The sequence below is a fragment of the Rattus rattus genome, chromosome X (genome assembly GCF_011064425.1).
Source record: "Rattus rattus isolate New Zealand chromosome X, Rrattus_CSIRO_v1, whole genome shotgun sequence".
Classification (NCBI taxonomy): Eukaryota; Metazoa; Chordata; class Mammalia; order Rodentia; family Muridae; genus Rattus; species Rattus rattus.
This window is the reverse complement of record NC_046172.1, coordinates 65531363-65551366: the sequence shown is the minus strand read 5'-3', so window position 1 is coordinate 65551366 and position 20004 is coordinate 65531363. Positions and strand designations below refer to the sequence as shown.

At 41.1% G+C, this 20004-nt stretch overlaps 1 protein-coding gene across 1 annotated transcript in view; it reads left to right on the top strand.

The window, feature by feature from the left end:
• The window catches only part of Magt1 (magnesium transporter 1), a 32768-nt gene extending 13595 nt beyond the window's left edge, over window positions 1–19173 (top strand). Inside the window, 8 exon segments of the mRNA XM_032889404.1 lie at window positions 3746–3863; window positions 6009–6050; window positions 6052–6150; window positions 6429–6569; window positions 11094–11183; window positions 11778–11841; window positions 14084–14158; window positions 19028–19173. Of these exon segments, the coding sequence (XP_032745295.1) occupies window positions 3746–3863; window positions 6009–6050; window positions 6052–6150; window positions 6429–6569; window positions 11094–11183; window positions 11778–11841; window positions 14084–14158; window positions 19028–19173 (775 nt within the window).
• Window positions 19174–20004: the final 831 nt, after the last annotated feature.

Genomic DNA, 20004 nt, shown 5'->3' with positions numbered 1-20004 from the left:
TATCAGGATACAGCAATATAAAAACTCCTGGTTTTAATACCCAGTACTCCAAAAGAAAGGGTTTATGAGTGTTTTCAATTTCCTATTCTTTTTCCTTTGGGGACTTTCTTTTATGTCTTTGAAGTAGGGTTAAAGTTTGTTTCGTGCTTGTGCATTTGTGTGTATGTGTGTGCATGGGAAAAAATATATATGTATGTATGTATGCATGCATGTATGTATGTATGTATGTATGTATGTATGTATGTCAGAGGACAGGCAACTGTAGAAGTTGGTTGTCTCCCTCCACAGTATGGTCCCAGGGATTGAACGCAGATCATAAAGCTTAGGTGGCAAAATCCTTTATCCTCCTGAGCCAACTCAGCAGCCCTTGAAAAGGGATTTTTGTACTATTTCCGAATGTCCTGGAAGTTGGTATATAGGCCATGCTACTGTCAAACTCACAGAGATCCACCTGCCTCTGCCTCCCAAGTAATAGGGTTAAAATTGTGTGTGTGCCACCATACTCAACTTTATTTTTATTGTTTAGAGATTTTTAAAATTATGTGTATCTATGTGGAAGTTTGTGCACATGAATGCAGGTTCCTTCAGAGTCCAGAGGCATTTAACGCCCCCGGAGCTGGAGTTGTAGGTGACTGACAGCTACCTGATATGGGTGCTGGGAAGCAAACCTAGGTGCTGTGCAAAAGCAGTGTGTTCTCTTCACTGCTGGGCCATCTTTCCAGCCCCTTAGTGTCCACCTTGATTATGTATGTGTGGAGAGGACAGGAGACTAAAATGAAATGGTATAAGAATTCCTTTCAGAGGCCTGTGAGTAGGCTCAGAGGAGCTGGCATGTGCCCACAGAGGCCAGACGCATCCATTACAGGTGATTGTGAGCTGTCCGATGGGAGTGCTTACAACCAACTCAGAGTTTCTGCCAGAGCAGTGTATGCTCTTAAGAGCTGAGTCATATCTCTAGCCTTTTAAAAATTGCATATGTGTATGTCTATATACCACTTGAATGAAGGGACCACAGAGGCCTGAAGAGGGTTTGGGTTTCCTAGAACTGGAGTTACAGGCAGTTGTGAACCTCCATGCGAATGGTAGGAATGGAACCAAGATCCTCTAGAACAGCAAACAGTACTCATAACCACTGAGCATCTCTCCAACATCAGCCCTTATGAAATATTGTAAACCAATTCATTTCTTAGAAAAGGAAGTGAAGAAGGAGAGAATACGTTTCCATAGTGGATCCTTCTAACTATGTCTGTCAGAAGCTAAAAAATATTTGCTGAGGCATTAGTGTGCCACTGGATTACAGACTAGTTGGCTCAGTCTATAGCCCTTCATCAGGATGTGGTAGACAATGCCAGGTCTGAATATTTATGCTGTAAATTTGTTCATTGTGGTCCTATAATTGATGTGTATACCCCTCGGTTTTAGGGGCTCAAAAATATTTTTTAATCGAAGAGTGGATACTGAACAAAATTATAGAATATGGATAGAAAATAGATTAGTGAATGTCAAATTGAAATATGCTCTAGGATGCCGGGCAGTGGTGGTGCACGCCTTTAATTCCAACACTCAGGAGGCAGAGGGAGGTAGATTTCTGTGAGTTGAAGGGCAGGCAGGGCAACACAGAGAAACTATGTCTTTAAAAAAGAGAGAAGAAACAAAAACAGAGAAATAGGCTAAAGATTTAGTCTCCAGCACTAAAATACATACATAAACAGAAGAGGATGGAGGTAAAAGTTTATCATGAATAAAGAAAATGTTTTCTAGCAGAATAGTAATTAAAAAGTAAAACAGCAGCACTATAACCCCAAAACTTCCTTTGATAAATAGGTATAAGTTAGTGCATTTATGTTACTTAAACCTCCAAAGATTAAAAAAAGTAAGATAAAGACATATATATGGGAAAATATGTAAATTAGCCAGTCTTAAAAATGAAAGTATATAGTAAAAAATATTCAAGGATTATTCAAGGTTTGTCTTTCATTCTAATAATTTATCTGATTGGTTTACTTACCAACTATCATCTGTGCTTCGCGCTCTCTCTGTGTGGATATGGCTGTGTTCTTAAGTGTGCTGGTACATGTGTGTGTGTGCCTCAGTGTAGGGTCCATAAGACAGCCTTTGGTGTCCCCTTTAGAAATGCTGTCCGCGTCCTTTGAGACACTGGAGCACACTGATTCGGCTAGGCTAGCTATCCAGCCAGCCCAGGGGATCCACTTGTCTCTGCCTCCCAAGTGCTGCAATTCCAAGTGTACACCACCACCCGTGCAGCCTCTATATTTTATTTAATTTTTAAGATTTTTGAGAGGTGGGGAGTCTCACTGTGTAGCCCTTGGCTCTTCTGAGACTTGCTATAACAGCAGGCAGGCTTTTAACAGCAGGCAGGCCTCCCGTCTTTCCTTCTGAGGGCTGGTCTTAAGGCCTGTGCCAGAGTCTCTCTCTGGCTACATCTTCAGATTTTTAAGGTAGGCTGTTAGATCCTCTTTGTCTAATAATTTAGGGCCCCAAAAATTATTGAGTGTGTGGTATAGATGAGTATTAGAGCCCCTGCCTTGACCGTTTGGGACTCCATTCAATCCCCAGCACCTAAATCAAAAAATGTGTGGACACTGGGTTTGGTCATATATGCTCACAATCCTTCCTGCTGAGTAGTCTGAGACAGAAGGAGCATCTGAGACATGTACTTTGAGTTCAGGCTGAGCACCATAGCAAGAACCTGTTTTAAAACACAGACTAGAGAGAGCATAACATTTAAAGGCCCATTACTGCTCTTGCTGAGTTCAGTTCAAAGAACCCATGTTGGACAATTTACAACCTACCTGTAACCAGCGCCAGGTGTATCTGATGTCTCTGGACTCAATAGCCATTGGTACTCATAAGCATATACCCACACAGAGACACATACATACATACATACATACATACATACATACATACATACATACATACATACAAACAAACAAATAAAAACCACTGAAGGGGAACTGGAGAGATGGGTCAGCGGTTAAGGCACCGACTGCTCTTCTCGAGGTCCTGAGTTTAATTCCCAGCAACCACATGGTAGCTCACAACCATCTGTAATGGGATCTGATGCCCTCTTCTGGTGTGTCTGAAGACAGCTACAGTGTACTCATATATAATAAATAAATAAAATATTTAAAAAACCACTGAAGGGAGGAAAGCCCCCACAACTTACAGAGGCTATTAGATGGATTTTTTCAGTGACCACCAAAAATGTTTTGGAGCCAGGCACTAAGGAGGCAGAGTCCAGCCTGGTCTACAAAGGATGGGCCAGGACAGCCAGAGCTGCGAAGAGAAGCCGTCTCGGAAAAAAAAAGTTTTTAAAGAGGTTTTGGGATTTTGTTTAAAAAAAAAACTAAGTATAAAGTCTGAAACAGAATCATGCAATTACTATTCCTGGTGAGAGCTCCAACACTTAGATTTAAGGCTTCTCTTTTTTTTTTTTTTTTTTTTTTTTTTTTTTTTCCGGAGCTGGGGACCCAACCAGGGCCTTGCGCCTTAGGCAAGCGCTTCTACCACTGAGCTAAATCCCCCAACCCAAGGCTTCTCTTATACTGAAAGTGTATTCTAACCTTACCAGCTATACCTGACTTACTTGCCAATCATTTTTGATATTTCCTTCACTAAAATTTGCTGTTACTTAATTAGGTTTTGCTTTACTGCTGATAGGCTAAGTTGGTTTTTCAGATTGTTTCATATGTTTTCTCCCCACCAATCTGATTGAATTCAGGCAAGCTGATGAAGAATTCCAGATTCTGGCAAATTCTTGGCGATACTCCAGTGCATTTACCAACCGGATATTTTTTGCCATGGTGGATTTTGATGAAGGCTCTGATGTATTTCAAATGGTAAGATGTTTGGTTTCTTCTTTTATGTAGGAATAAAGTGTTGTTTAAGCAAAATATGTTTTAAAATAAGTCTACAAATAATTTTCTTTGAAGTAAAATAGGAATATGTTAATGTAAGAGCTAAAGTAGTGAACTAAAAGCAAAATATGACTAATAAAAACAGTAATAACCCATGCCAGCCTACTAGAGTACAGAAATTGGGCAGTAAGTAATTAATGTCCACACTTTTAAGTTTGTTGCTGGGTGACGTATGACATAGTCTCTGTAGCATAGACTGTATACAAACTTCAGTCCTTCATCTCCCAAGTATTGAAATTATAGGTGTTCATCATCCTACCTAATAACTCACACACACACACACACACACACACACACACGTGTGTGTTTGTGTGCATAAAGCAGAGGAAATTGTTAATGTAGGAGAATAAGTGATCCGTGACACACTTTATGTGGTAGTTTGAGCAGAAGTGGAGCAGGGGAAAGAAGTATGTGTAATTAAACAGCCAAGCTAAGGCTGTTTGTCTAATCATTGTCTCAGTTCTGCTTCATCAAGATGGTCAATCCAAAGTCAACATAGCTATATGAGATTAATCTGGTTCCCTGAGATTACCTGTGCTCCAAAATGGAGTCTTATCTTTGGTATAATTATCTTATTTGGGAGGGAGTGTTATTGTCCTTTATGAAATCCCACTTATTTTTATTATAAATATATAAAGAACAAGCCAGGCACAGTAACTTATGCATAAATTCCCAGCACTTGGGAGGTGGCTGCACTGGAACTTGCTGTGTAGACCAAGATAACCTCCAAGTCACAAAGATCTGCCTGCCTCTGCTTCCCTATTGCTGAGATTAAAGGTGTGTGACCCCATGCCTGTTTGTTTGTTTTGTTTGTTTCAAGACAGGGTCTCTCTTAAGTTGCCTAAGCCATGTGAACTCAGTGTATTGCTCAAACAGTTCTTTAGCCTGGACTCTTCCCGTGTTAGTATCATGAGCTTCTTATAGCTATATAAGATAACTTTAGGTGTCATGAATGTATCCTTATTTTTTATAGAGTATATGAACAACTAGTGTGGGAAACGGTCCAGTCACAGGTAGCATGTGTTAGAAAGCATGCTTCCACTCTCTGCTCCTTTTTTCTCTTACCTCCTTCTCTCTTCTCTACCCTTCCCCCTCCCCTCTATGCCTCCACTTCCTTCTCAACCCCCCTTCTCATACCCCCAAATAAACTGTATTCTATACTTAAAAAAAAAAGAAAGCATGCTTCCTAACTCTCCTTAGACAAAAATTATGTCAGCTGTATAATAATGATCTTCACGTCTGGGAAAAGCCCAAGTTTCTATCAGGCATGGTGATGCATGCTTTTAATCCTAGCACAGGAAGCAGAAACAGGAGGATTACTGCAAGTTCAAGGCTAACATGAATGGCTCAGCAAAGGCCTGTTTCAAAAAAGGCCTAAATTTTAAAATTATTTTTTGCCATTAAGATTATTTTCTTGGAGGAAGCAGTACAGAATGAAAGCTGGGTCCACAGAATAGAGGAGGATTTGTGTTATTGGGGAGTTTCCAGAAATGAGTGCAGTGGGAGGGGGTGCCTTCAGAGTTTCTAGGACATTCCCAGTACGTGCTCCATGGGTGGTCACTGGTGCTTGCTTGTGTAGCCTGGCTTGGCCTTGGGACCCTGGTGAGTCAGATGATGTTGGGAGCATCATCACCTACTGTTTGTATATTTCTTTTCCTTGATCGCAGTGGTGCAGAACATCTTCAGATGCTTGCAAAATAGGTCTCGAATTCAGGTGTGGCTTATGAGCAAGTGAATATGCGGATAGACGTTGTAGTATTGCCTTTGATGAGTTCATGAACCCAGTATTATATGATGCAGAAGAGATTCATTCTAAAACAAAGAAAACAACTAGGTCAGATCATGCTAAAAGATAATACTGCTCTGCTCCAAAATATTTCCAACTAGTAATGGTCAAGCTGAGAGGGCAGTTCAGTAAAGATGTCTTCGGCTGGGAGCTACATTTATGCATCTTGTTTTTGTGGCACATTTTCATTAGGTGACAATAAATGCTGTGAGATTGGTTTTGTTACAAAAAAAGATTATTTTCTTGGTAACGTTTGTTTCCATGGACCACTCTTTATTCAGCTAAACATGAATTCAGCTCCAACTTTCATCAACTTCCCATCCGAAAGGAAAACCCAAAAGGGCTGATACATATGAGCTGCAGGTGCGAGGGTTTTCAGCTGAACAGATTGCCCGGTGGATCGCAGACAGAACTGACGTCAACGTAAGTTTTCCTGCTTTACAGAATGTGATTTTTTCATTGTCTTTGAATCTTACCTGGGGATCATAGCTGGTCTTGTCTTCATGTCATTGAGATGGAATAATTTGAAAGTTCTGAGATGTTATTTCTAGGATATACTTTAGAATGTTTGATTGGAGTACATAAAATAGGAAAGAGGTGTTTTCCCCTAAAATTACATTTTGCCTGCTTTCATTTTACTATTATTAATTACAAAAAAATACATTTTATACTTTAACACGTTTTTCTCTCCTTTCCATTAGATTAGAGTAATCAGACCTCCAAATTATGCTGGACCCCTAATGTTGGGGTTGCTTCTGGCTGTTATTGGTGGGCTTGTGTATCTGCGAAGAAGTAATATGGAATTCCTCTTTAATAAAACCGGATGGGCTTTTGCAGCTTTGGTAAGTAAATTGAAGAAGAAAATTGGATCAAAAGAAACTAATAATATACTTTTTTCTTTTCCTTCTGTTTTTTTTTTTTGGTTCTTTTTTTCGGAGCTGGGGACCGAACCCAGGGCCTTGCGCTTCCTCGGCAAGCGCTCTACCACTGAGCTAAATCCCCAACCCCCTCCTTTGGTTTTTCTGAGACAGGGTTTCTCTGTATAGCCTCGACTGTTCTGTAGACCAGGGTGACTTTTGATCTCACAGAGATCCACCTGCCTCTGCCTTCTGAGTGCTGAGATTAACAGTGGGGCACCACTACCACCCAGATTTTTTTTATTTTACCTATTTTACTGAAATTTTTTCTATTTTACATCTCAATGGCAGTTTCTCCTTCCTCCTCTCTTTCTCTTCCCAGTCCCTCCCACTCACCTCTCCTCTATGCCCCACCCCCATATCCATTCCTCCTCCCTTTCTTCTCAGAAAAGGGCTAGCCTTATTGAATATCAGGGAGCCATGACATACCAAGTGGCAGTAAGACTAGGCACCTGCTCCTCTATTAAGGCTAGCCAAGACAACTCAGTAGGAGGAAAGAATCCCCAAGGCAGGCAACAGAATCAGAGAAGGCCAGTGCCCACAAGAAGTCCACACTAGATCAAGCCCATGCAGGCTTTCTGGCTGTTGATTCAGTCTCTGTGAGGCCCACTGGCCCAAGTTAGTTGATTCTGTGGGTTTTCTTGTGTCCTTGACCACTCTGGCTCCTACAATCCTTCCTCCCCCCCTTCTAGAGGATTCCCCAAGCTCTGCTTAATGCTTGGCTGTGGGTTTCTGCATCTGTTTCCATCAGTTGCTAGATGAAGTCTCTCTGATGACAATGGTCTAGATACCGATTTATGAGTGTAACAGATCATCATTAGGAATTATTTCATTGACTTTCCTTCCCATTCGTGTTTGGTTCTATCCTAGGCCTCTGGGCTATCCAGCCTTTGGGGCCTAGCCCTCCGAGCAGTGTCAGGGGTGGATTCCTTCTCATTGCGTGTGTCTCAAGCTGGACCAGTCGTTGGTTGGCCACTCATACAATTCTGTACCCCTTTTACCCTAGTGCATCTTGTATGCAGGGCAAATTGTATGTAGGTAAACAGTTTATGGCTTGTTTGGTGTCCCTGCACCTCCACTAGAAGTCTTGATTGGTTAAGGAAGATGGCTGGTTCAGACTCTGTATCCCTCTTTGCTAGGAGTCTTAGCTAGGGTCGGTCGCCCTCATTGATTCCATTGCCTTTGGTTTCTAGCTTGTCCCAGAGATGCCTCCCTCATTGCAGTTGACTCTCCCAGTACTCTCTCCCCAATCCAACCCACATCCGATCCCTGTTGTTCCCATCTCCATCCTCACCCCTACCCAGTTTCCTCTCCCATCCAACCATAATGTCTACTCTGTCTGTCCTTCACAGTGAGATTCATACATGGATCCTCCCTTGAGTCCTACCTGTTACTTAGCTTCTCTGGGTCTGTCCATTATAACATGGTTATCCTTTATTTAAGGCTAATATATCCAGTTATAAGTGAGTACATACCATGTGTGTCTTTCTGGGTCAGGGTTACCTCACTCAGGATGATATTTTCTAGTTTCATTTATTTGCCTGCAGATTTCATGATGTCTTTGTTTCAATGGCTGGTAGTACTCCAGGGTATAGATGTACCACTTTTTTTTATCCATTCTTCAGTTGAGGGATATCAAGTTGTTTCTGGTTTCTGGCTATTAGGAAGCCACTATGAACACAGTGGAGCAAGTGACCTTGTGGGATGGTGGAGCATCTTTTGTGTATATGCCCAGGAGTGGTATAGCTAGGTCTTGAGGTAGATTGAGTCCCAGCTTTCTAAGGAACCACCATATTGATTTCCAAAGCGGTTATAGAAGCTTGCAGTCCATCCAGCAATGGAGGAGTGTTTCTGTGCTCCTTGTCCTTGCCAGCATGCATTTTGTCACTTTTGCTTTGATCTTAGCCATTCTGACAGGTGTAAGCTGGAATCTCAGGGTTGTTTTGATTTGCATTTCCCTAAGGTACTCTTCTATTATCTCTCCTTTTTCTCTCTTTCTCCTTCCTTCCTTCCTCCCTTCCTTCCTTCCTTCCAGTGTAGGACACAAGCTGACATTGGGGGTCTTCCTCAGAGTCTCTCTCTCTCTCTCTGAATCGGGAATTAACCAATTTGGGTAGTCTGTTGCACAGTTATCCCCAGAGAGCCTCCTGTCTCTGCCTCCCTACTTCTGAGATTATAAGCACATACTATTAACACCCAGAATATTCTCTTGGGCTCTGTTAGCTTCCATCTCTGTGAAAAGTAGCTTAGCTTTTCTGCTGTGGGGTGTGTGTGTGTGTGTGGTGTGTGTGTGTGTGTGTGTGTGTGTGTGTGTGTGTGTGTGTGTGAAGGAGAGAGTACATGCATACAACTGCATATGCATAGACCACAGGAGGGTTTCCGTGTGCAAAAGCCGTGGCTCCCGTGGCACTCACTCACGTTGGAGACACAGCTGTCCTAGATTTCGCACAGACCCAACCATCTCTGCCTCCCCAGTGTTAGGAATAAAGAAAGGCATGAGCCACCATACCCAACTTCATCTTATTTTTTAGATGATCTCAAATCAGCTGGCCAGTGAGCTCCTAAAATCTGCCTGTCTCTGGTTTTCTTTTCTAAGATTTATTTATTTATTATATATAAGCACACTGTAGCTGTCCTCAGACACACCAGAAGAGGGCATCAGATCTCACTACAGGTGGTTGTGAGCCACCATGAGGTTTCTGGGATTTGAACTCAAGACCTCTGGAAGAGCAGTCAGTGCTCTTAACCGCTGAGCCATCTTATTTAGCTCCATTTTTTTCAGTGACTGTGCGGGCTGGTGCTTATTTTCGTAGATGTATATGTTGGTGTTTATGGAGGCCAGAGAGTGAACCTCTCCTGTTCTTCAGGATCTGTCCACCTCGTTTTTTTTTTGTTGTTGTTGTTTTGTTTGGTTTTTGTTTTTGTTTTGTTTTTTGCATTTCAGAAGGTGTCTCACTGATTTGAGTTAAGCTGGCTGGAGGCCAGAAGAGGATCCCTTAGAGTTGTAGGCATTTGTGAACTGCCTGACAGGAGTGCTGGGAATCCAACTTCAGTCCTTTACAAGAGAAGCAAATGCTCTTAACTGCTGAGCCTTCTCTCCAACCACATGCACTCAGCTTTGTTATATGGATTCTGGGAAGTGAACTTAAGTCATTGTCTCTGTTGCTTTTCTATTGCTGTGGTGAAACACTCTGACCAAGGCAACTTTATAAAAGAAAGCATTTAATTTGCTTTAGCTTCAGAGGGTAAGAGTTCACAATGGTGACTGAAGGAACAGCTGAGAGCTCACATCTCAATCCACAATCAGGAGGCAGAGAGTGGCACAAATCTTTTGAAACCTCAAAGCTTACCCCCAGTGACACACCTCAAAATCCTACCCAAACGGTTCTGCCAGTTGTGTATCAGCCATTCAAACATAAGGGCTTATGGGTCTGTCCTAGTGTTCTATTACTGTGAAAAGACACCATGATCATGGCAACTCCTATAAGGAAAGCATTTAACTGGGGCTGGCTTAGAGTTTCAGAGGGTTAGTGCGTTATCATCATGGCAGGAAGCATGGCAATGTGCAGGCACTCATGGTGCTGAGGAATCAAAAGCTCACCCTCAGTGACACACTTCCTCAACAAGGTCTCACCTAATTCTTTCAAATAGTGCTACTCCCTGTGTGCTGAAGGGGCGGGGGGTGGATTTTCTTTAAAACTACCTCAGAATCCAGTCTCATTCAAAACCACCACATTCCTATCTCTGACTCCATTAGTACAAATTCAAAAGTCCCTATATTGAGTTATCACATTCTATCATGTAGGTCTTGGACATTTCAGACACATGAGGGTTTGTGACAAGTACCTTTATATGCCAAGTCATTTCTCTGTGTATTTTGTGTATTTTTATTTTCTGTCTTAAAATGGATTTATCTCCCTCATATTAGCATTTCCAGAGCTTCAAGCAACTGATTCTGTTTAGAGAGGTTTTTTTTTTAATATTTTATTTTGTTTTTAATTATATGTGTTGGGGGGTTATGTGTGTAAGTGTAGGTATGTGTATAGGCCAGACAGAGACATTTGAGTCCCTACAAGCTAGAGTTACAAACAGTTTTGAGCCACCCATTATGGCTCCTGGGAACCAAACTCAGATCCCTTGGAAGAGTAGCATGCATTGTTAACAACTGAGCCATCACGGAAGCCCCACTTTACAGTTCTTTTGAAAATACTTTTCAGATATATTTCCAGTACTCAATTTTGAAACTGTTCTGTTAAAATGTAGTTTAAAATCCCTTTAGAAATAATGTTGAATTGTGATCCTTGTGGTAAAATATAAATTTTAATAAAGAAGTCATTTATTTGAAAAAATGTCATATGTTTTCTGAATGGCTAAGTATTTTCATGTATCTACTAACCTAATCAATTGAGCTGGCTAAACTCTGAGTATCCCATTATTTTTGTTTTCTAGTGTTTTGTACTTGCAATGACATCTGGCCAAATGTGGAACCATATAAGAGGACCACCATATGCTCATAAGAATCCCCATACAGGACATGTGGTAAGGAAAATCTGTATTTCTTTATATTGGATACTAAAGTTAATGTAATTACAATTACCATGTGAGGCCAGTGCTGGCTTATACAGCAACTAGATATAGTTTTGACTCTTTAATCTTTGTTAATGAGCTTCAATTACAATTAGGGCATACAGTGCTCCAAAGAGGAACATTCTTTATTCTATTTATTGAGTTCTTTTGACTAGGATGACTAAAACAGCTCAAACTAAATATAAGAATTAGTCAAGTATTTAATTATCTGTTGTTTCTAGCCACTGTGCTAGGTACTATCAGATACGGTGTTTTATTGGGACAATGTGGTCCCTATTGTCATGTCTGCATTGTTTTACCTTGGAGTTTCATATACTTAAATATTGTTTTTCTCATATATTTTTTGTAAAATAAATAGTACAAATACAAAGAACAAGTAAATAAATACAGAAATAGCTTTTAATAGCCTCACAAAGTATGCTACATGCTTACATACAGAGAGTGAATTGATAATTTCCTAAGGTTTAGCATATCATATTTTAGGGATACAACACTACAATTCAGTATATAATGTAACGTGTTATCCCATTTGTCTTCTCCTCCCAGAATTATATCCACGGAAGCAGCCAAGCTCAGTTTGTAGCTGAAACCCACATTGTTCTTCTCTTCAGTATCCTTTCACAATAAGTCTTTATTGTCGTATTTTAAGTTGCCCATTTTCTTGCCATCTTGTGTTCTCTGTACAGCATTTGGTTGGAGCTGCTATACTAATTCAGGGATAGTGTCCTTTGGAACTTCTGTGGCTCATGTCTTCCTCAAACCTTAAGTTTGACGAAGCCAGGTTATGAGCTCACTGATTATGGAAGTCCTCACATAATAGGAAGCATGGTGTGTCTTTTTCTTATTTTTTTTTTCTTTTCTTTTTTTCGGAGCTGGGGACCGAACCCAGGGCCTTGGGCTTGCTAGGCAAGCGCTCTACCACTGAGCTAAATCCCCAACCCCATGGTGTGTCTTTTTAATAGAGTTAAAGTAGACCGGAAACTTTAGAAGACAGGTAAGGTTTAAGTGGTATTTAAAATGAAACAGTGGGCCTGGTGATGGTAGTGCCGACCTTTAATCAGGAAGCAGAGGTTAGCCTGATCTGTAGTGAAAATTCAGGACAGCTGGGGCTATACAGAGGAATCGTATCTCAAAGAAACCAAAAACTAAAAAGAGAGAAAGAATGGATGGATGGAACATTAATGTAATAGGCTACAAGAGTTGGGGCTAAGTATCTCAGTAGTGTAGCACTGGCCTAGCATGCACAAGACCTCAAGGTCAATTCCCAGCACTCTTCAGAGAAAATCTAGATATAAGGTGCTGCAGGAGGAAAAAGAAAAAATGCTGGAAAAGAAACTTGGCTTAGGGGAAACAGATCAACATTGGGCTGGGTAGTACTTGCCTGCCGCTCACCTTCGAAAGTTGGATCTCCGGGACCAACTCAGTGGAAGGAAAGAACCAATTCCTGCAACTTGTCTTCCAACCTCTACAAACAGGTGTACCTCTATTACACACACATATACACTAATTAAGTTAAATTAATTAAAAGCTAATTAATTAAATTAAAAACATGGGCCTTCGGCAGTCATTCTTAATAAGGCTATTGAAGAGAATACAAGCTGGTAATGAAGAGGTGAATAAAGTCATCAGAACACCTTTTTCTCTCGTGCCACTGAATTATACCCACAGGCAGTAGCTTACAGTGTGCATCATGTACATAATTATCTCGGGATGTTGACCATTACTAGTATTTACAAAGGGCAGGCGATGGTCTCTTTTCTGCTTGAACAGACTTTTCTTTTAACAGTGATACTACTTATTATTCAACCATGTGATGTGCTTCTTTGCTATAGTATATCCATTTTTATTTATGTAGCTGCTGTTATCAAAACAAATAATATAAAGTTATTGCACATGGGGATTTTCCTTTTTTATTAGAATATGACAAAGTTGGATACCTGAATAATAATTTCTGTTCCAAAGTTTAATTGTTAAAAATCTGAAATGATTTTCCATGTAAAAGTGAGTTGCTGTTGTCTTAAATGGTGCATATTTCCAGTATGTGCTTTTCAGGGGTGTTGGGGATGACTACTAAGTAATTTTTAGTTTGTTTGGAGTTAGAAAATTACTGTGTTGAAGATGTGATACCCAAAGGCTCATTTTTTATATAGGTGGGATTTCTTAGAAGTATATTTTACTTTACAAACTGAAATATTTTCAACCCTAATTCTTTTGGGGGGATCAATATGGGGGCTTGGTATTGGTTTATTTTGTTTCTTTGAGACAGGGTCTTACTATGTAGCACTGACTGGCCTGTGCTATATAAACCAGGCTGGCTATGAGGTCACAGAGATCTGCCCGCCTCTGCCTCCCAAGGACTGGGATTAGAGATACGTACCACCATACCAGGTACATGGGGCCAGGTTATTTTTTAAAGATTTATTCATTTATTCTATATAAGTACAGTGTAGCTGTCTTCAGACACACCAGAAGAGGGCATCAGATCCCATTACAGATGATTGTGAGCCACCATGTGGATGCTGGGAATTGAACTCGGGACCTCTGGAAGAGCAGTCAGTGCTCTTAACCGCTGAGCCATCTCTCCAGCCCCCCAGTTTAGTTCAGTTTAGTTTGTTTTTTTAAAGACAAGATCTTATGTATCTCAGGCTGGCCTAGCTACCAAGCCTGGCTCAACTTTACTTTTTAATTAAATCTTTGCAGTTAATAATATTGTAAACACGTACGAGTATTTGTTTGGGTTACTAGTTGAAGATTTATAAATTCATCTTAATTTTCTTCGTGAGAAATTGGGAATACAAAAATGGTATGTATTTTGTGGCTACATGAATTTCTCCTTAAACAGTTTTTCTAAGATGGTGGGGTTACCTTAGGTATGGTGCTTTTATGTGAAGCTGCTACCTCTGACATGGATATTGGGAAGCGAAGGAGTAAGTCACATGACATGCCACAATGTTTCACTTCTGCCTTTAACACAGAAAAAAAACTCTTTACTAATCTCTTTCCCTTTATAGAAAATACAAAAAAAAAAAAAAGAAAGAAACTGTGAAACTTTTAGAGAGAGTTTTCTATGTTATTCCACCAGGAACAACTAGTTTTTTTTTTAATCTATTTCTTTTTTTTTTTTTTTTTTTTTTAAGAGCTGGGGACCGAACCCAGGGCCTTGCAATTGCTAGGCAAGCGCTCTACCGCTGAGCTAAATCCCCAAGCCCTTTCTTTCCACTTTTTTGTTCAGTTGATTTTCTTTTGTTTTGAGATCAGCTCTGCTCTGTGGCCAAACCGACCTGGAACTTTCAGCCTCTGTGCTTACCGCCTCTTTCCAGTCATGAGAACATCTTGGTTTTTTTGAGACAAACAGGGTCTGTATAGCCTAGATCAGCTTTAAACTGGCTATGTAGCTGAGGCTGATGTTGAGTTTATGATCCTCCTGTCTACACCTTCCAAGTGCTAGGAGTACAGATAGTGCCGTTATGTATGGTTGTATGCTTTAATGGGGACGGACTGGAAGGATTGGTGCATGATAGCTAAGTATCTCACCCACTGAGCCTCTTCTCCAGCCCCATGGAAAAACATTTTAAAAACTCTTTGTGTCAGAGCCAGACTGGTGGCACTGGCCCCTAACTCTGTATATTCAGGACGGTGAGGTAGGAGGATCACAAGTTCAAGACCTAATTGGTCTATAAAATGAGATGGAAGCCAGACAAGACTACAACTTAGTTAAAAACCCTATCTCAAAATAAAAATATAAAAAGAGGACTGGGCCTATGACTGTGTGGTAGAGTACTTGCCTAACATGTTTTAGAATCTTCACCAATATCCCAGAAGGAAACAAAAATACTGTGAGAAGAATGGGCACACACCAGCTGTGTGTGTGTGTGTGTGTGGGTGTGTGGGTGTGTGTGTGTGTGTGTGTGTGTGTGTCAGAGAGAGAGTGTGTGTGTGTGTGTGTGTTTTTCCGGAGCTGAGGACCGAACCCAGGACCTTGCGCTTGCTAGACAAGTGCAGTACTGCTGAGCTAAATCCCCAACCCCAAGAGAGAGTGTTTTATAGTGAATATTCACTTTAAAACTAAACATAGGTGCGGATAGGGGGTGTTAGCACACACCTTTAATCCCAGCACTCAAGAAAGGCAAATGCAGGTAGATCTCTGTGAGTTCCAGGCCAGCCTGGTCTACAGAGTAAGTTTCAGGTTAGCCAGGGCTACACAGAGAAACCTTGTTCCAACAAAACACAGCAAAAATGCTTGGGAGGCAGAAGTAATATTGATGCAAGTTTGCATGTAGAAATTGTTATGAATTCAAGCTAGCCCATATAAAAGACACACAGTCCAGGTATTGGATTTCCAAGCTGTAAGCGTAGGTTAGGCAGGTTTTGAAGCCATTCTAACTTACACCCCAGCCATATGTCCCTTGTTACTTGCTGTTTCTCTTGGCCATGTCGTCGTGGTCCATCTCCTCTCTCTAGCAGCCTCTCCCTTGGTATCCTTTCTTCTCTCCCTGCAACCCCCAGCCAGGTAACTGAAAACCCATCTACGTCTACCTACTGCCCAATCACAGACTTTAGCCTTTTACTGACTAACTTGGTGAGCAAGGTTACATAGCATCACTTGGTGTAGGTAAGGGGCTCCTTGGGGGCGACCAGATCTTGGGGGCTAGTATTTACCATTTGAATACATAGCAGCATCACACCTATATTTGAGGCCAGACTGGTAAACATAGCAAGTTCTAGGCAGGACAGGGCTATAAGAGACCCTATCTTAAAACAAAACAAATTTAAAAACACCTTAAGTACGCTGTGGCACTACACACCTATAATTCCAACGCTTGGAAAGTAGAGAATAGGAGAATTACAAGGTCTTGGACCCCTGGGAGCATGCACATTTTCTGCTTTAGAACATGCCCGTTTTGTTGGGTTGGTGGCAATTCTATAATCCCTGCACTCCAGAGACTGAGATAAGATTGCCACCAATTGAGCCCCTCCCCTCCCCTCCCCCCCTGTGCTGTGTACTAAAACCCTGTCTCAAAAACCAAAGAAGCTGTGCAAGGTGATAACACTTGGAATTCAGGCACTTAGCCAGTAGAAGCAGAAGGATTAAGGACTTCAAGGCCATCCTTTACTACATAGGAAATTTGAAGCCATCTCAGGCTACATGAGAGACCCTGTCTCAAACAAATAGTCACACATTTTTATTGTTTCAAAAAAATGTCTACAATATAACTTGTTTGTACAACTGGGATTTTGTTAAAATGTTGTTTTTCATATTTAATATTTCTATAAAAAGATGAATATATTGGATTTCTGATTTGACAGATAATTTTTGCCAGGCATAGGTGATATACACCTATAATCCAAACACTGAGGAGGAAAGTTCATCTCAGAGTGGGGTTCATCACTGCTACATAGAGAGACCCTGTCCGAAAAACTAATATAATAATATATTAACTATTTAATATAGATAGCACATTGTGACATTATTTTAAAGTATTTTTATTATTTCATGAGTTCATATGTATGTGTGTGTACATGTGTGTATGTACGTATAATGTGTTTTAAGGTTTCATTGCTGTGAAGAGACATAACCAAGGCAACTCTTATAAAAAATATTTACTTGGGGCTGGTGTAGTTTCATAGATTCAGTCCGTTATCATGGCAGGAAGCAGGACAGCATACAGACAGACATGCTACTAGAGAACCAGAGAGTTCTACATCTTGATCCATTGGCAGCAGAAGGGGACTGCTTCTTCAGGCAGCCAGGAGGAAACTGATTTCACACCTGATGGAACTTGAGAATTTAAAGATCTCAAAGCCACACCCACAGTGACACACCTAACACCTCCTGATAGTGCCACTTCTCATAGGCCAAGCATTCAAACACATGAGTCTGGGGAACAAACCTATTCAAACCACCATCACAGTGTGTGTGTGTGTGTGTGTGTGTGTGTGTGTGTGTGTGTGTGTGTGTGTGTGTGTGTGTGTGTGTGAATACAACATGCATGTTCAGGTCAGAGGACAACTTGTAGGAGTCCCTTCTCTCTCCTACAACATAGGTCCTAGGGATCAAACTCAGTCAGACTTGGCAGCAAGCACTTTTTCTTACTGAACCACCTTGCTGACCCAATGGTGATTTGTTTGGCTTGCCCATTTCTGTATTCCTCATTTGGAAAATGCCATTTAAATACAACCTGGTATGAATTTAAATGGCAAAACACTATAGCAGAATATTATTGAAATTGTCATAATTTCATCTAGTTCTTGGATTTTTTTTTTAATAGTCCTACTACATAGCCCTGGCTGGCTTGGAGTTTGTTATGTAGAGAGACCATGCTTGCATCTGAACTCACCATGTAGCTCAGGGTGTACTCCAACTATTGGCTTTAAACTACACCTCCTGCGTATGGAATTACATGTGTACTCCACCACACCTGGCCGTTTTTCTTTAAGAATCATTTTTACAATGCTTAATAATATATGTGTGTGTCTGTCTGGGTCTGGGTATGTGCATGTGTGTATAGGTAGGTACCCCTGGAGACCAGAGATGTTAAATCCCTCCTGGAATTAGGATTATGGGTACTTGTGAGCTTCTTTTTTTTTTTTTTTTTTTTGGTTTTTTTTTTTTTTTTCAGAGCTGGGACCAAACCCAGGGTCTTAGCTTCCCTAGGCAAGCGCTCTACCACCAAATAAATCCCCAAACTTGTGAGCTTCTTTATAGGGGTGCTTAGAAGTGAACTTGTGTCCCCTACAAGAGCAGTCCATACTTAGAACTGCCGAGCCATGTCTCCAGCTCCATACTTAGCCTCTTTTGTCTTCTGGAGATGGTCTCATATAGGCCAAGCTTATCTACATTTAGGCTCAAGCTGGCCTCGAACTTGATATTTGTACCTCTTCTTCCCAAGTGCTGGGATCATAGATAGGAGACTACTTTTTAACATTAAATTATTAGAGGCTGTGATGCTTTTAATTTTTTCTTTTTTTATCTTTTAAGACAGGGTTTTGCTATATAATCCTGGTCAGCCTGGAACTTACTTTGTAGACTGACCTGGCCTTATATTTGCTTTAATCCTGCAGCCTCTGCTTCATGAATTGTGGGATTATAGGCATAGTGGGATATATTTAAGGAAATATATTGTTTTATACAATTCAGTTACATGGGTATATAAGTAAATTGACTATTGCATTGTAGTGGAGTAAGCTTAGGAGCAATGTAAACTCTGCAAGATTAAAAAGTGGAGATAAGGGCTGGAGAGATGGCTCAGCGGTTAAGGGCACTGTTCTTCCAGAGGTCCTGAGTTCAATTCCCAGCAACCAGAGTGGCTTATAACCATCTGTAATAGGATCCAGTGCCCTCTTCTGGTGCGTCTGAAGACCGCTACAATCAATGTATTCACATACATGAAATAAATAACTAATTCTTTTTTTTTTTAAGTGGAGAGAGCTAGGCTGTAATGGCACACATTTTTAACCCCAACACTCTAGGAGGCAGAGGCAAGCAGATCCCTGAGAGTTTGAAGCTAGCCTGGCCTACATCGTGAGTTCCAGGACAGCCAGAACTACACAGAGAATCCCTGTCTTAAGGTCGGGGGAGATGAGGTGGGAGTGATTTTATGATGTGCCTTCTTCCAGGCCACCTCTCTTCCTCCTAACCCTTGTTTTCAGAATCTATATTAAAACGATAACCCCCCAAATGGGGCTTAAATCTGTTGGAAAGCTGATTCTTAGTGTGTTTTCTCTGTGGAAGTGTAGTCTACCCTGTGAGGTGGTTTCTCAGGGGCGACCTGATGACTCTTTTTCTTTCCTCACAGTGATGTGTATTGCTGGGATTGGACTTGTTGTGTTATTCTTCAGTTGGATGCTGTCTATCTTTCGATCAAAATACCATGGCTATCCATACAGGTATATTCTTACTTTACCTATACTTAAAATGATTAGAGTTAGTATTGCTTTGTAATAGTTTATTGCTTACCTATTTATGCCTTCATTTAAAAAAGTCTCCTGGTTTCCACCTGTTCTCCTGTTTCATCTTGGTTTGTAACAGGATCTTGTCTACCCCAGGCTAGCCTTGAAGTCCTGACCTCCTGTCTGTATCACTTCAGTTCTGGGCCTAGGGCATATACTATCGTACTGTGCTGTGGTGGTCATTGTATATGCGTGTACATTTTTTGTGTTGGTGTGTTGAGATAGGGTCTCACTGGCTTGGAACTCACTATGTAGCCCAAACTTCCCTTGAACTTGGCAGCATTGCTTCTCCATCCCAAGTTCTGGAACTAAGGGCATGTACATCTCCTGCCTGGTTTATGTGGTCTCTCTCCCTCTCCCCCTCTCATTTGAGATAGGATCTCACTGTACAGATGAGGCTGAGTTCCAGCTCACAGAGACCTGCCTGCCCTGGCCGTCCAGTGCTGGGATTAAGGGTGTGCCCCAGCACAGCTATCTGTTCATTTCTTTTATGGAATTACAAGGACGTTTGTTGGAGGGGGATTGTTTGTTTTGTTTTGTTTTTCAAGACAGTGTTTGTCTGTGTAGCTCTGGCTATCCTGGAACTTGCTTTGTAGACCAGGCTGGCCTTGAGTCACAGAGATCTATCTACCTGCTTCTGCTGGTATAAAAGGCACGTTCCACTACCACCACCTGGCTAGTGTTTGTGAGTTTTTTTTTTAAATATTCTTTTATTTTTTTATTCATGTGTGAGAGAGAATGTATATACTGCATGTGTGCAGAGGCCAGAGGAGGATATCATTTCCCCTAGAGCTGCCATATGGGTGCTGGGGATTGAACCTGA